This window comes from Hippopotamus amphibius, chromosome 4 (genome assembly GCF_030028045.1).
Source record: "Hippopotamus amphibius kiboko isolate mHipAmp2 chromosome 4, mHipAmp2.hap2, whole genome shotgun sequence".
In the NCBI taxonomy this organism is placed as follows: Eukaryota; Metazoa; Chordata; class Mammalia; order Artiodactyla; family Hippopotamidae; genus Hippopotamus; species Hippopotamus amphibius.
The window spans coordinates 172,778,271-172,794,174 of NC_080189.1; the positions used below are offsets into that span (position 1 = coordinate 172,778,271).

Genomic DNA, 15,904 nt, shown 5'->3' on the forward strand with positions numbered 1-15,904 from the left:
ATTGCTTCCAAGGTATGAAAAATTCAAGAAAGACAGCTTAGTAAAGGAGAAGAAACTACTCACAACACATTTCTTATTTTAGAAAGCTTTCATTTTGATATATATGAAAGGTATGTACATCTGGATTCAATATAATGCCTTTATTATGGTCCCTAGTGGTTTGAGAAAATTACGAGTGATTTATCTTTGCTAAGAGCTGTTGCCAGTTTGTTTATCTCTAAAGGAGATTTAGACCTGATCAGAAAGTTCTTCAATATTGAGTTAACTTTTCCTCTCCCACTGTGGTGGGAAGAAGGCAGGAAGAAAAGATCCCCTAGTCCTCCATAATGAAGTCAACCTGGATTTAGCTTGGTAACACTTCTCTTTTCCTAACCATTAAAGATATTTGCCATCTGCGTAAATCTCTAGAGGAAAGTCAGAACTGTACCCGAAGAAATCACTCTGCACAAGTAAACATTTGACAAACAGCAAGTGCTTGGAGATAGTGTTTTCAAAAAGCTCCTTAAAAAATTTTTTTTTTGGCATAAATTATTTTGTTTGGTAAAAATGTCACCGATTTATAATCCAGAACTACTAGGCATCGTGCAATTACCAAATGGTATTAACCAGTAGTCATCCAGATTACATCCAGCTCCCTTAACTCCAGCGACACTAGGTTAATAGTTTCTCTGAGCCCATCTCAGTTTCTCATCTGTAAAACGAACGGTTTGGACTAAGCAATCCTCAATGCACCTTTTCATTCGGACACCAAGATAAGGTGAGAAGGACTTAGAGAAGCAGACTGGGAGTTTTAGGATTTAGGGCTTTGGGTTCCGGTGGCCGGGATGGTACTGAAGAAAATTCTCATGTTTGTGTTTCTAAAGTCGGAGGGGGGTTAGGGGTAAGAATGTCTGAAGGGGAAGCGAAGGACACTGACCGACCCGAGGGTCAACTCTTGAGACTTCCCTGGGACTGGCAGAGTAAGCGGAGACTTCGGTTGCCAGGCAACCGCTCCTCCTCCGGGGTGGGTGGAGGACCCCAGTTGGAGGTGTCTAAGTCACTGCCTCTTAATTTAGCCACGGTGCCTTCTTCTCGAAATTAATGAAATATGTAGCCTTTAAAAGTATACATTTTTTAAAGCCAAGGTTTGGCAAGCTCTATAGCTGAGTTCTGCTCGCGGTTAGTTTTTTTTTTTTTTCTTTCCTGTTCTCAGGCGCGATGCGAGGCGCCTCCCTGGCAAGGCCCCTGCCGCCGCGCGTTGCCGGGCAGGGCTGGGGACGCCGGCTCCTCGCGCCCAGCCTTCCCTGGGCCTGGCCCTGGTCCTTCGCGGCCTGCCCTCGGCTGCCATGGGCTCGGAGATGGAGCCGCTGCTCCTGGCGTGGAGCTATTTTAGGCGCAGGAAGTTCCAGCTCTGCGCCGATCTGTGCACGCAGATGCTGGAGAAGTCCCCTTATGACCAGGTACCGGTTGGACCCCGTCAGCCCTGTGGATCCCGGCAATAAGTCTGAAGGCTCTGGGGGATCCCCAGGTCCCCGGGAGGGGGCTCCAGGAGGAAAGCGCAGGGCGAGGTTGACCTTGTGGTCAGCACAGGCACCTGGAGTGAGACCTCCCGGAGCCGTGGCTGGTGGGTCCTTGCACGCGGGACCCCCGAGTGCTGTGCCACGATCGACCCCTCCTCAAACTTAAGCAACCCCCTTCCTTCACATGTCACTTAAAGGAACACTTTGGCGACGAACTTTGTTAGTTCCTTTATACTTGCATATGGATGGGCTGTTAAGCTCGCTGCATGTAGGTTATTAATTTCTGAAACAATTGTGTATAATCATAAAGATCTGTAACTTTCCACTCCCTGTTAAAATAGCTGCCTTTTTTTTTTCCCTTTTGGATCAAACGTGTGATCCTTTTAGTTCATCTTAAGACTGTTGTCCAAGAGTGGGGAGCCTTTGATTCTGGGGCTTGGGTGCAACTTGAGGCAGATAATGCAAATTGGAGGAATGAGAATCTAGGAGAGGAAAAGATACATTCATTATTAGGAGGGAGGGATGGGAAAAAAGTTCCCGTAAAAGAAGGAAATATGGCATTTATTATAGTAGTTTATTTAGGTTTTTCTAAATAAAGTATAATATTAAAGTGAGTGAAAAGGCTTGTATGCTAGGTGTGAGAGAGGTACAAATCTGGTGGTCAGGTAGTTCCTGGAAGAGGCAAAAAAGGAGAAAAAGGGGGAGCAGAGCTCTGGCAGTTTGTCAGTACTTCTAGTAAATGCAGAATGTGTCCATGTAGCTATAGTTTCTCAGCTTTTCCTCCAGTGGTGTTGCCTTGGAGATGTGAGAAAAAAGGGGAAATTGAGGGGAGTTACATATACTGAGGCGTGAAAACTGTTACTAGGCTCTGCCTTAGCTCCCAGCAAATGGATGGAGGCTAACCTGTTAAGGTGAATATTTTGGCCTTCAGTTAGCACGTCTCCCATAGAACAATCTGTGTTAGTGGGAATGCTGAACTAGATTCTGTTTGTGTTAGATCACATTGGTTAATAGGACTACACTTACATAGACAAGCATTTTTCGAAGTGTGTTTCTTGGCACAGTAGTCCCACAAATGCTGTTAAAAAAAAAAAAAGATCCCATCCACAAATATGTTTGGGAACCATGACAAAATATGGACCACTTTACATTTGTACAGCCAAAGTTTGTTACAAACCAGTGATGCACCAGACATTGTTCTATTTTTCCATTGAGTTAGGGTAGTTTCCATTCTGTGTCCAAAGAACAACAGTCCCAAGAGTCCTCAGTGAAAGAAAGTTTCCTCATTAAATGCATATGGGAAATGCATATTCCCTACTTAGTGATTCATACTAAAGGTTCTGAGAAGTTCTGCAGAAAGAAACTTAACTTTGCGTAATTTTGATTAATACGATAGTTCCGAAACTTATTTGACCACTGATTCCTTTTTTGGCAGTGGGCGAGGGTCAGATATCTTTCTTGTTATCATCCTAGGGAGATGTTGTCACTTTGGTAAATGTGTTATAGGCAAAACAGCAGTGTTTTTATTAATGGTTAAGACCTTATAATCTTTTTAAAAACCATTTTTAAAAATTATAGTTAATTTACAACGTGTTAGTTTCAGGTGTACAGCGAAGTGATTCAGTTATACATATATACATTCTTTTTCAGATTTTCTATTATAGGTTATTACAAGATACTGAATATAGTTTCCTGTGCTATACAGTAGGTGCTTTTTGGTTATCTATTTTATTTTTTTTTAATTTTTATTTATTTATTTATTTATTTATTTATTTATTTATTTATTTTTTATTTTTGGGGGGTACACCAGGTTCAATCATCTGTTTTTATACACATATCCCCGTATTCCCTCCCTTCCTTGACTCCCCGCCCCTCGATTCCCCCCCACCCTCCCCGCCCCAGTCCTCTAAGGCATCTTCCATCCTCGAGTTGGACTCCCTTTGTTATACAACAACTTCCCACTGACTGTTTTACAGTTGGTAGTATATATATGTCTGTGCTACTCTCTCGCTTCGTCTCAGTTTCCCCTTCACCCCCCGCCCCCTCCCAAACCTCAAGTTCTCCAGTCCATTCTCTGTATCTGCATCCTTGTTCTTGTCACTGAGTTCATCAGTACCATTTTTAGATTCCGTATATGTGAATTAGCATACAATATTTGTCCTTCTCTTTCTGACTTACTTCACTATGTATGACAGATTGTAGTTCTATCCACCTCATTACATATAGCTCCATCTCATCCCTTTTTAGAGCTGAGTAATATTCCATTGTATATATATGCCACATCTTCTGTATCCATTCATTTGTTGATGGGCATTTCGGTTGCTTCCATGTCCTGGCTATTGTAAATAGTGCTGCAATAAACATTATGGTACAAGTTTCTTTTGGGGTTATGGTTTTCTTTGGGTATATGCCCAAGAGTGGGATTACTGGATCATATGGTAGTTCTATTTGTAGTTTTTTAAGGAACCTCCAAATTGTTTTCCATAGTGGCTGTACCAACTTACAGTCCCACCAACAGTGCAGGAGAGTTCCCTTTTCTCCACACCCTCTCCAACATTTGTGGTTTCCAGATTTTGTGATGATGGCCATTCTGATCGGTGTGAGGTGATACCTCATTGTGGCTTTGACTTGCATTTCTCTGATGATTAGTGATGTTGAGCATCTTTTCATGTGTGTATTGGCCATCTGTATGTCTTCTTTGGAGAAATGTCTCTTTAGGTCTTCTGCCCATTTGTGGATTGGGTTATTTTCTTTTTTGGTATTAAGCTTCATGAGCTGCTTGTATATTTTGGAGATTAATCCTTTGTCCGTTGTTTCATAGGCAATTATTTTTTCCCATTCTGAGGGTTGCCTTTTAGTCTTGTTTATGGTTTCTTTTGCTGTGCAAAAGCTTTTAAGTTTCATGAGGTCCCATTTGTTTGGTTATCTATTTTATATATAATAGTGTGCATATGTTAATTCCAAACTCCTAATTTGTCCACCCCACCCCCCACCCCGCTGTCCCCTTTGGTAACCATAGTTTGTTTTCTATGTTCATAATCTTTATGACATAATCATAGTGACATTCAGTATTGCAGTTCAGGTTTAGTTTGTGCTAGGTACTGTGATCAGGACTTTACAGTGTTCAGTGACCTTTTATTGAGTGCTTACTACTTGCCAGGGATGAATTCTATAAATTATGTGTTTCTTTGCTTAGAATAACCTTGCAAAGTAGGTAACAAAGATAATAGCTAACATTTATTGAGTATTTACTCTGTGTCAGGCTTGTTTCGCAGGGTTTTATATGTTATCTTATTTAATCCTCAGCTATTTTAGAAAGTTTCCCCCAGTTTACAGATTGAGCACACTGAGGCACAAGGTGAAGTAATTTGTCCAAAGTTACAGAGCTAGTAAGCCCATTTCCTTTGTCTATCCTGTGCTGCCTCTTTGGCGCTTATGTAGCTTAATTTTTCAAAACTCTGTGTTTCTGAACTTTCCCCAGTACATTTTCCCATCTACTGTTCATTTTTCAAGATTTTTAGCTAAATGATAAAGAACTTGACACATCTGTGCACTTAAATTAAAAGCTCTGAGAAGTCCTGAAGGACGGTAACCTGGCTCATTTTGATGAAGGCAGTATTCTGAAACTTATTTGACGCCGACCGATTCCTTTTTTTGGGGGAGAGATACAGATTTATCCTGGGGAGATGTTGTCACTTTGGGAACTGGGGCTCTAGCAGAGGTCTTGAACCCTTTCCTAGTACCTAGGGAGAACAGGGTGAACAAATTAAGAGCTTGGTTTAAAATCTGCCAAATGAACCACTAAACAAGGTAATAACTTGTATCTTTTTATTTGGCCTCTTACATAGTTCCCCTTAGGCCTTGCCCACCCTCTTGGAAAATTAAGACTTGTTGCCAGGAATGTTTAGTGGATCAGATTTTGATAGTGATAATGAACAATGAAAGATACAGGATCATACTGGGAAATACTGCTGCTATCACTGGTTAGCCATCTAACATGGTTATCATCATCATGGCAACAGATCTCGTTAAGTCCTGGCCGATTCCGCTGTCCTATTTGTTGTGGATTTGAAATAATACTTCAGAAGGTGATATGTAATTAATTTTAATATCCTAGAAACGGTTTTTAAAATGTTATTCTTTGTTACTGTTTTATTGTTATAAGCAGGGGTTGATATGTTCAGCTCCTATAAGTATCAGAGGTCACCTAGTAGAATCTGTACCAGATCTAGAAGAAATTTATGACATTCTTTTCCTTTAATTTTTATAAATTTATTTATTTATTTAATTTGTTTATTGGCTGTGTTGGATCTTTGTTGCTGCACACGGGCTTTCTCTAGTTGCGGCGAGTGGGGGCTACTCTTCATTGTGATGCGCGGGCTCCTCATTGCGGTGGCTGCTCTTGTTGTGGAGCAGGGGCTCTAGGCGCACGGGCTTCAGTAGTTGTGGCGCACAGGCTTAGTTGCTCCGTGGCATGTGGAATCTTCCCGGCCCAGGGATCGAACCGGTGTCCCCTGCATTGTGTGGTGGATTCTTAACCACTGAGCCACTAGGGAAGCCCCCTTTTCCTTTCTAATCTTTTTTGTTTGTTATGCTGAGGTAGTTTATTTAAGGAGGAGCTATATATATTGTCAGAATGATGAGTAGCACTTCACCAGGAACAGAAGTTTTAACTTAATGTTACCTTACCAAACTAGCCTTTGGATGCCTGGACAGGCCCTCTGAAAAGTTTACACAGTTCACTCCTATTAGTTATTCTTTGATCCAACCTTTAAACACTTTGCTTTTTCTCTGTATGCTTTTCTTAGCACCCATTTGTGCAGCATTTTGTATCCAATTGCTATTTCATTTTGGAAATATTTTCCAGTCCGATTTCTCCAAGCTTTAAAGAAATCCTGCTTTTTTCTTAATTAATTAGAAAGAATTTAAATATTTATGTTAGCATGCTGATGCAATTAATGGAGAGCTTTAGGAAGCTTAAGGAGGTTCTTTTGATTAAAATTGAAAAATTAAAATAGGAAATTCTCTTCCTTTTGCTTCAAATATGAGTCCAGGATGGCGGCTCTGTACGCAATGGCACAGTCTGGCACACAGGTGCCCTCGTTACGTACTTGCAGAATGAGTGCATTGGTCATATTCATATATGCATTTGAATGGTGTTGTTTATGTGTGCCAGCCTCCGCTCTGTTTACGGAAATCACCTTAGCTGCCTGATGGTGTTTGCCTCTCCCTGCCCCTCATCCTGATTCTCAGCACCATAGATTCTGAAATGTATTCACCTTTTCAAATAAATGTAATTGCATTGTGGACATTCTTAATTCATTTCTTGTTTTGAGCATCAGTTTTGTTTTTTTCTTTAAATCAGTTGAGCAAATCCTTCCTGGATCCCTCCAGGAGAGTATTTCTGATAGTAATTATCATCATTGGTATTTCTTACGATGCTCTTGTTGTTTCCGTGGAGGACGTTAAATGGAGAGACTGGCAATCTATGAAAAGCTAACAGAAATATGATCTGAGCAGAAGCAGATGGTCCTCAGCCCCGCAGTTAGCTGGTTTATCTTCATGTGCCCCTTTAGCCTCATGGGCTTTTTTTTTTTTTTTGAGGCTTCTACATTTCAAAGTATTTCTCCTCTGCACCCAGCTGATTTTATTACAAATGAGTGACTTTGAAGCAGTGCCTGAACATGTGGAAGAGAAAGAAAATTAAAATATTTCTCCTGAGTGCCAAATGGATTCAGTTTTATTCTTGCTTTTTTTTTTCTTTTTTTCCAGAACAAAAATAGCTTTTGTTTTTTATGTTAATTTTCACTTTTGGTTTTGCTTATTTTTCTCCCAGATGAGGAGAACCTCTCTAAAGTGATTTGCTATTTGCTAATCTTTTTATAAGCTAGTCCAGGGAGCTTCAAAAAGACATTTCGATGGTGATATATTAGCATTTTGGAATGAAGCCCACCTCTAAGACTATTTCTTCTACATTTAGTTCTCCTTTGAGAGATACCATTTTGGTCTAGTATCCTCAAAAATATTTAATTAGTGCCTTGTACTTTCTATTATGACATGTGGATTTTATTTAGCTTTGATTCTTGCCAAAGTCATAGTCAGGTTGGTTGGAGAGATACGATATACTATGGACTAGCTTGTTTCCTTAGAGTAAAACATTTTTATTTGGATACAGAAGGACTGAAGGGTAGGTTGAAGATAATAAAATGATATTTTGGAAGGGTTCCTGAAAAAAGATGGATTCTGAACTCCTTTTCCCAGATGCAGAATGGTGAGAAACAGAAGGCAGGGTCTGTAAGCGTGAAGAACAAAGTTCTGATCAGTTAAGAATAAAGAAGGATAACTGATTAATTCATCAGTTTCCTCGTTAACAAAAGACAGTAGGAACAATCAGTTCATAGAGCAGTGTTGTCTTTTTTCAAAGCTCTCTCTAAATCGTGACTGGAAAAGTGGCTAAAAGTTATAAAAGAGAGAAATGCAATATGACCTAGAGGGAATGCTTGCTTTTACAGCTCATGTCGGTCATCCTGATTAGTTGCTTAATCTGATTACTGTTCTTTGTGTTCCATATGTCAGATTCATGGCTTTAAAAGCAGCCCTGATTTTAGTTCCAGTGTAATTCCCAACAGTTCATAAACACAGAGGTTTTTCAGGTAGTGCTTTTTTTTTTTTTTTTTAAAGATAATATACTTTTCTTAATGGGGTAGATTTCTGATAGATTTTTAAATTGTTAAAAATCTGTGATTCTGGGAATGGGAGGGTTAGCTGTTTACCAGAATGGGGGTAATTCACATTTTCCTTCCCCACCTCCAGTCTCTGCTTATAATGAGAGATGTTGCAGAGAGGAGGGGGTTGTTACTGTAAATGGTTTGAAGGTAGATAAAAGGCTGAAAGCCACTGGCTTAGATGAAGGATAGGGAAGCAGGGGTCCCCAGTGAGTTGTATGTTAGTAGTTGGTTGAGACAATGATCTGGTGATCCAAGCCAAATAAACATCTTTCTGTATGATTATCTAATTTATTTCCTCACTGGGGCCATGAAGGCTTTTAACCAGACAATCTTTTGATTCTATATTCTGCAGAGCAGTTCCCATTGCTGAATTTTACAGATTACATTCCCACTTGGCTCCTTGGTCACTAGATTTCCCTAAAGCTTCTGAAATCCATTCATTTCTCTGTTCTTTTACATTCTTTTCCTTCCTGTTATTGCTAAATTCTGAATAATGAGTCTAGTTTAGGAGCTGAGCTGGGTAGACTCATTAGCCAGAGTAAATTTGGTGGCAATTAGGAAGTCGCATTCAGAATTATCTGGAGATTTAATTCCCTAAAGTAATAGCAACAACCTAAGAGAAAGCTATACCCTAGGGAGGAAGGAAGGAAGCAAACTGCTGTGAATTGAAGTTTATGCTAATGAGTTTTTGTTGGTTCTAGGCAGTGCCATTCTACTTTCCCTGTCTTCTTATACACTCACTTTGAAGGAGATTCAAAGGGAAGTTTTAATTTGATATGCTGTAACTGGGAGTCGGTTCTAAGTTCTGAAAAAGGAAGTCATAGAGAGTTGGGTGCTTTTCTGTTCATTATATACATGTTTTTATAAAGAAATTCTGTGTGGTTGATACTTCCTGTTGAAAGTGCTACCACCTTGCCCTTCATGAACTAATATACTATATGTAAAAGAACTCTGAAAAGTGTTGAAATAATCTTCAAAATGCGAGGTTTTATTTTTAAAGTTATCCTATAAAGTAGGCACTATTGCTTTAATTTGAGAGGACTGGATAATGGAGGTTGTTCAAGGTCATGTAGCTAAGGGGCTCCATGGGGATGAAGCCCAGGTCTTCTGACTCTAGGGCTGGGCCTGGTGCTTTCTATTCAACTGTGCTGATACCCATGGAAATAATTTGCTAGACTGTGTGAACCTGACTTGTGGTTCCCTATATATGTAGATTAATTTAAATCATAAAAACTATAATTGAGAGAGACCCAAAGATGAAGGTCTTAGTGATTTAAAAATTAAATCACTAAATTTGTCCTGTCTCTAAATTAAAATATCCTGACTCTTTCTTCCTTTGTCCTGCTGCTCCTTGTGGATCTCCAGACCAGGCACACCTGGCCTTGGTCTTCTCACACCCTACAGTAGTCTGCATTCCAGCCTTGCTATGATCTCACATGTAAAGTGCATGCTCTTGACTGAGAGTGTCTAGGTTCAAATACTGCCTGCACACTTTGACCTCAGAGTTATCTGCAAAATGGCCATGATAACATACGTACCTCAAAGGGCTGTTGTGAAGGTTAAGTTCATTAACACATGCTAAGTGATCAAAAAAGTGAGCTGCTGTTGTCTCTAGATAGCTAGAGATATTTGCACGTGGCATTCTGTCATTTGTATTTGTTTGAAAGGATCGTTGGTAATCTGCAAAGCATCTGTGAGGAAGGTGTCCGGTGAAATTGATGATGAATTGACGTTGAATATAGTTCATAGATCATTGGTATGCAGTCATTTCCAGAATAATCTCTCTCCTTTTACCCTGATTTCCGTATCTCTCATGTGTTCTGCTTTTCTCTCCTTCATCTAAGTCATCTGGAATTGGTCCATGCTTGAGTATAGCATTTAACACATTGTACTGTAATTTATTTAATTATGTGCCTTCCCTCATAGGATGTTTTTAGTGTTTTAGAATGTTGTGGAATTAACGTGTTCTCTGCCTCACTCGTGGTTAAGCCTTGCCTCCATCTTCCAGCCACACCACCTCACCTTTCCATCCTCTAGGCTTCTCATTTTGTCCTCATTTCACATCATTTCCCTAATTTTCTTTACCTGTCTGGGAAATTGTAAGGGCGATCCTGCGGAGCAGAACGAGACAGAGAGAGCATGAAGGCATTCATCAGTGAACAGAGCGCTCTGAGGGTGAGCTGCCAGTGTCCCTTGGGGACACTGGAGGAATCTTCCTGCCCTTGGCAGAGTAACAAGCATCCAGCATTTACTTACTATCCGTGGCTCTGTCTCCTTTAACTGTTTTCCTTTTCAAATGTTGTCTATGATCACATCTGCTAAACTTTTTTACCTCTTTCTATGTGGAATTTATCTTGTATCTCTCCTACACTTTACCCTTCAATCCTGCCTTATTATATCTCCAACTCATTTTTTTATCTCCAGGATGGACTGGCAAGAAAAAGCTCTGGCTTCTTTGTGTGACCTGGGGCAAATTACATGACGTCTCTGAATTTGTTTCCTTATCTGTAAAATGGATAATAACACTTACCTGGGACTCAAATGAGATAAAGGGTCATTTAGACATGTATACAAATAAATCGAAGAAAGAATAGACGGGGTTATTTCTTTTGTCATCTCATTGCCTGTATCGTATCATCTCATTGCGGTGTTATTTCTCTAAATATGGACTGTGGGATCTAGGAAATCTGTTCCTTTCCCAGCTCTTTCTTATGCACACAGGCATTGAAAACCTCCAATTGCTATGTCTTTTTAGCTGCTGTTTTGTGTTCTGTTCAGCTGACTGCCAGATATTCTCTACATCCCCCCTTCTAGGGCTCTTACTTTTTAGCCTAGTTTCGCCTTTTCCTCTCATGTTGCTACTATGTCATGCTACAGAAATTGCTTTTCCTTGCTTTGTGACCAGATGGTTTACACTTTGCTTGCACACATAATACATTCTTAAAAAAATATTTAGGGTATTCTTTTCAGATTTTAAAGCTGTAGAAAGCAAGTATCTTTTTTTTTTCTCTTTCCTTTTTCTGTTTCTTAGCAACTTTCCCAGTAAAACATGCTGCAGATTGAGTGTTCAGCGGCAGCTGACTGTAGACATGTTAAGTGTAGATCTTTTATAAATAGATTTGTTATAAATCTTTTTTTAAGAACAATGCATTTTTATTTAATTTTGGACAGAAAAAAACCTGAGTTTATCATCACCTGGCACTGATATATATTACATAGTCTATTTACAGAAATTTCTCAGAGGATGTTACAGTCAGAATTAATTTCTCATCTTCACCCACTAATCCCATTATGTTTGTTCAGAATAGAAGGGTTGGTAGTATGTGGATTTTACTCCTCCTCCCCAAGTAGTTACAGTCTGAATGTCTTAACCACCAGGAACTTTTTTTTTTTTTAATATTGTATCTGATAAGTAGGTAAGATTTCATGACAGGGATGGAGAGCATTTTACTTTCTTTTTAAATTAATTAATTAATTATATTTATTTATTGGCTGCGTTGGGTCTTTGTTGCTGCACATGGGCTTTCTCTAGTTGTGATGTGTGGGGGCTACTCTTCATTGTGGTGCACAGGCTCCTCATTGTAGTGGCTTCTCTTGTTGTGGAGCACGGACCCTAGGCGCGTGGCTTCAATAGTTGTGGCACACGGGCTTAGTTGCTCCGTGGCATGTGGAATCTTCCCAGGGCAGGGCTCGAACCGGTGTCCCCTTCATTGGCAGCCAGATTCTTTACCAATGCGCCACCTAGGAAGTCCCCAGGAACTTATTTTTGAATGTAAAAAAATATTTCCTTGTTATAGTTGTAAATTATTTTTAATTCCTGAGATACTGTGAATTCATTAAATATGTAGTTCAGATATCTTCTCTGTGCTCTAAATGAGGTTAGAGTAATTAGAATTTTGTGATCATAGAAAATTTAGCACTCCAGTGGATATTAGTTTTACAGAACACTTGAGGGCACTTTGGGGGAAAGATTAAAGTTAACGTTTGGGTTTTTATTGAATGAGCTTGCGTCCACCTACAAATACTTGGTTAGTCATTAAGACTTTTTATTTTAGAGATTGTGTTATCCTAAAAATGTTTACTGCCTTCTTAATGCTTTCCAGGAACCAGATCCTGAATTGCCAGTGCCGCAGGTAAAGGTTTAGCCGCAACCTTTAGTTTAGAGAGTAGTTTAATTACTATTGCTTAGTCATTGCTGTAGATTAGAAAATTTGCTGCCTATCTACTTGTGCTGTTATGAAATTAGCTATATCTACCAGGCATTCGGTACCTTTTTGTATAAATAAAAACTATTATATTTCCAATACTTTTTGTCTATGGATGTAAAATTAGGGCATTCTACTCATTAAGACTTGGAGCTTAAATAAAAATGACCAATATTGACCCAGAAGGATGAGAAAAATAAAGGAGGAGGCAAGGGGAGTCAGGGGCTTAGAAAGGGAGACAAGATGTCAGCCGAACCAGGAGTGTCTGGAAAGACTGTGATGGATTGGATCGTTCATCTTGGCTAAAGACTAGGCCAGCTTTGCTTGGAAAGGCCTTGTTTTTAGAGAGAGGTGCTTGCTGTCGTGAGGAAGAAAGGAGGACTTGGCCAGACAGCCACGGCTACCAAGTCAACTTTCTTAGAAATGGGAGGCAGCTAGAAAGACTTGCTACCTGGATGAGACAGTAGATGACTAGCAAGGGAACCCAGGAAGAGGAGGTCTGGTTAGGGGGACCTCCTGGCCAGTGAAGCTCTTAGCCCAAGAGGGTTTCCAGTAAGTCTGGGAATGAGGCAAAGGGATGAGAGAGCTGTAAATCAGAGGACTTAAATATTGCCAGGTGTTTGCCATGCCAAGCAAGAGTGAATTTGAAGTGTCTTTTAGGTAAATAAACAGTTTGAACCTCATGGGGTTTATATGCATACTCATCAAACATTTTAGAAGAAAGCAGTATACAAAATGCTCTGTTGGAAGCCTGTGTAGTATTAAACGAACATGGTAAATAGGTTAAAATGTAGTACTCTGTTCTTTAAAAGGATGACATCTGTCATTGGAATGTTCATAATCATGATTTGCAAGTTGATAGAAGACGCAAAACTATTTTTTGCATGATACATATACAAGTCATAAGAAGGACCTAAGGTATAAATAAAGTTATGTGACTTTTGTTTTCAGTAATTTTGGAAGATTTTTTTTTTTTTTGTTAATATTTATTTATTTGGCTGCATTGGGTGCGATGGGCTTTCTCTAGCTGTGGCCAATGGGGGCTACTCTTCATTTCGGAGCATGGGCTCTAGGCTCATGGGCTTCAGTAGTTGCAGCACGCAGGCTCAGTAGTTGTGGCACATGGGCTTAGTTGCTCCTCCGCATGTGGGATTTTCCCAGACCAGGGATGGAACCTGTGACCCCTGCATTGGCAGGCGGGTTCTTAACCAGTGCGCCCCTAGGGAAGTCCGGGAAGGTTTTGATTGAAATTAAAATTAAAACATCAATAACTTGCATTGCTGGTATGGTTTTAAAACGTTAAATGGTATTTGAAAGTTTCAAACCAGCACAGGGACTTCATGAAGGACCTGTATTTGGTTTCTTTCCTGTTCTGTTACTATAGACTTAATTGGATAGTGATTTAGAAGAATCAGAAGGGAACAAGGCTGTGTAGCTCACTATTTTTTGAGCTCACTATTCACACTTTTGCCTTTCCTCTTTTGCAGGTTTTTACCACTTCAAAGTAAATGAGGCTTTACAATAACAATTCAACATTTTGTGCCTAAGTTTTCATTTTCATAGGGTAGGCAGAGTGTCAGATGTTACTGATTGTCATAATGTCTAAATCAGGTTAGACAGACTATTCTTTTGGTAGCTTCATTCTAAGAATAACTTAGTAAAATTGTTTCCTACATGCCTTAAAAGGCCTACATGCCTTAAAAATACCACATGGCCTGGTATTCTGTGTTGAGAGGAACAAAACAATTTACACCTGTTTTATTGTCAGTAGAGTTTTAACCTTTTCATTTGTCTATTTTTATCACTAAAATTGGATTAACCTCACAGAAGGTAGTACAAGGTAGTCAATATTTTCCTGACGTTAGCTGGCAGATAGTTGCCTCAGGAGTAATGTCCTATAGACTAACTCAGCAGGTGAATGAGATGGGATCATGTTTCACAGATAAAAAAGGAAATAACTGATGCGATGATTACTCATTTAGATTGGAAAAATCTATGCTTTTCCTTGCAAAAAAACTCCTGAGCATCTATTATTCTTATCTATTTCACGGTACTTCCAATACACAGGTATTCAAATTTATTTACATAAACTGCATGACCCTGTCATTTATTCACAAGTTAAATATATCTGATAAAAACCAATTTATAGTTTTATTCAGATTCAAGTGGCAGTGTAGGATTACTCATTTGATTTATTATGCATTTTATTTGTTTTTAAAAATTTTTATTGGAGTATAGTTGATTTACAATGTTGTATGCATTTTATTTTAATCACTGACTAGTTTTGAACTTAAAAAAAATTTAGACAGGCAAGGGAATTTAGGGCTGTACAGCATACTTGGCTTGTCTCCAAAATGTTTTCATTAAAATTCCAAGAATTGTTCATATTGCCCAGAGCAGTTCTTTGAATACAATCTGATGTTTAGTCAAGCAGAGATACATGATTGTCAAGGTCATTTTTTGTTAGGATAGAAGGAAAGTCAGGAAAATTAATATTCTCAAATACTGATGAAATTTAAAATTAAATAATGGTGTAAGTAGATTTTATTGCAGATGTTTATAAATAGCAGAAATTTACATCATTATTTCTACTTCTTAAGAATGAGACTTTTGAAACTGAAACAAATATAGATCTATTGACCTTTTCAAAAAAGTGAATTCTTATGGAATAAGATTAAAAAAAAGATCTTACTATATGGCTTCTGAAGCATATGTTCATTTGGTTGGGAGGGAATAGTGGATTTACTTTCCTATATTTAGCTTAGCCTGATATAAAAAAAATTGCACCTTAATATTTGAGAGGTCAGTAGGATGGAAGTCAAGAAGCAAGATAGATTGGACTATGAGATAACAGTATGGGTATAGAAAATAGTTTAAAAAATATGTGCATGGATAATTAATATCCAGCTGTATAAATTATACTATGATAATAAAAACTTGGCTTTTAGACGGCCGATTTAACTAGGACTCCAAATCATACTCCTGAAGCTTTACTAGCTCCTCATCATCAGGGTAAAAATCCATGTACCTCACTGCAGCATACAGGATTCCTCAGTTGGCCCTGCCTTTTTCTCCAGCTTCTTGTGAAGCAGCTTCTCCTCAGCTGAACCTGATCCTTCTACCACACTCTTTTGTTTCTCCAGATGAGCCCTCAAGCTGGCCTTCCTTTGCCCTGTTGACTTTACCTGGCACTCACTCTCTTGTCTTGGCCATGGGGCAAACTCTTCTCCTTTCCCTTTCCCTTCACCCCAAGGCAGCTGGCTGCCTTTCTCTGTCCATCTATAGCAGTGGTCCCCAGCCTTTTTGGCACCAGGGACCGGTTTTGTGGAAGACAGTTTTTCCAGTGACGGGGCAGGGGAGGGGGGGATGTTTCAGGCAGTGATGTGAGCCATGGGGAGCGACGGGGAAGCCATAAATGAAGCTTCGCTTGCTCACCTCCTGCTGCGCGGCCCAGTTCTACAGGCCCCGGGCC

The 15,904-nt window shown here is 39.4% G+C and overlaps 1 protein-coding gene across 1 annotated transcript in view; it reads left to right on the forward strand.

Moving 5' to 3' along the window:
- Positions 1-1,244: 1,244 nt before the first annotated feature.
- Positions 1,245-15,904, forward strand: part of TTC8 (tetratricopeptide repeat domain 8) — a 60,278-nt gene continuing 45,618 nt past the window's right edge. The window contains exon 1 of the mRNA XM_057732195.1: positions 1,245-1,439. Coding sequence (XP_057588178.1) covers positions 1,326-1,439 — 114 coding nt within the window. The 5' untranslated portion in view covers positions 1,245-1,325. The remainder of the gene's footprint in view (positions 1,440-15,904) is intronic.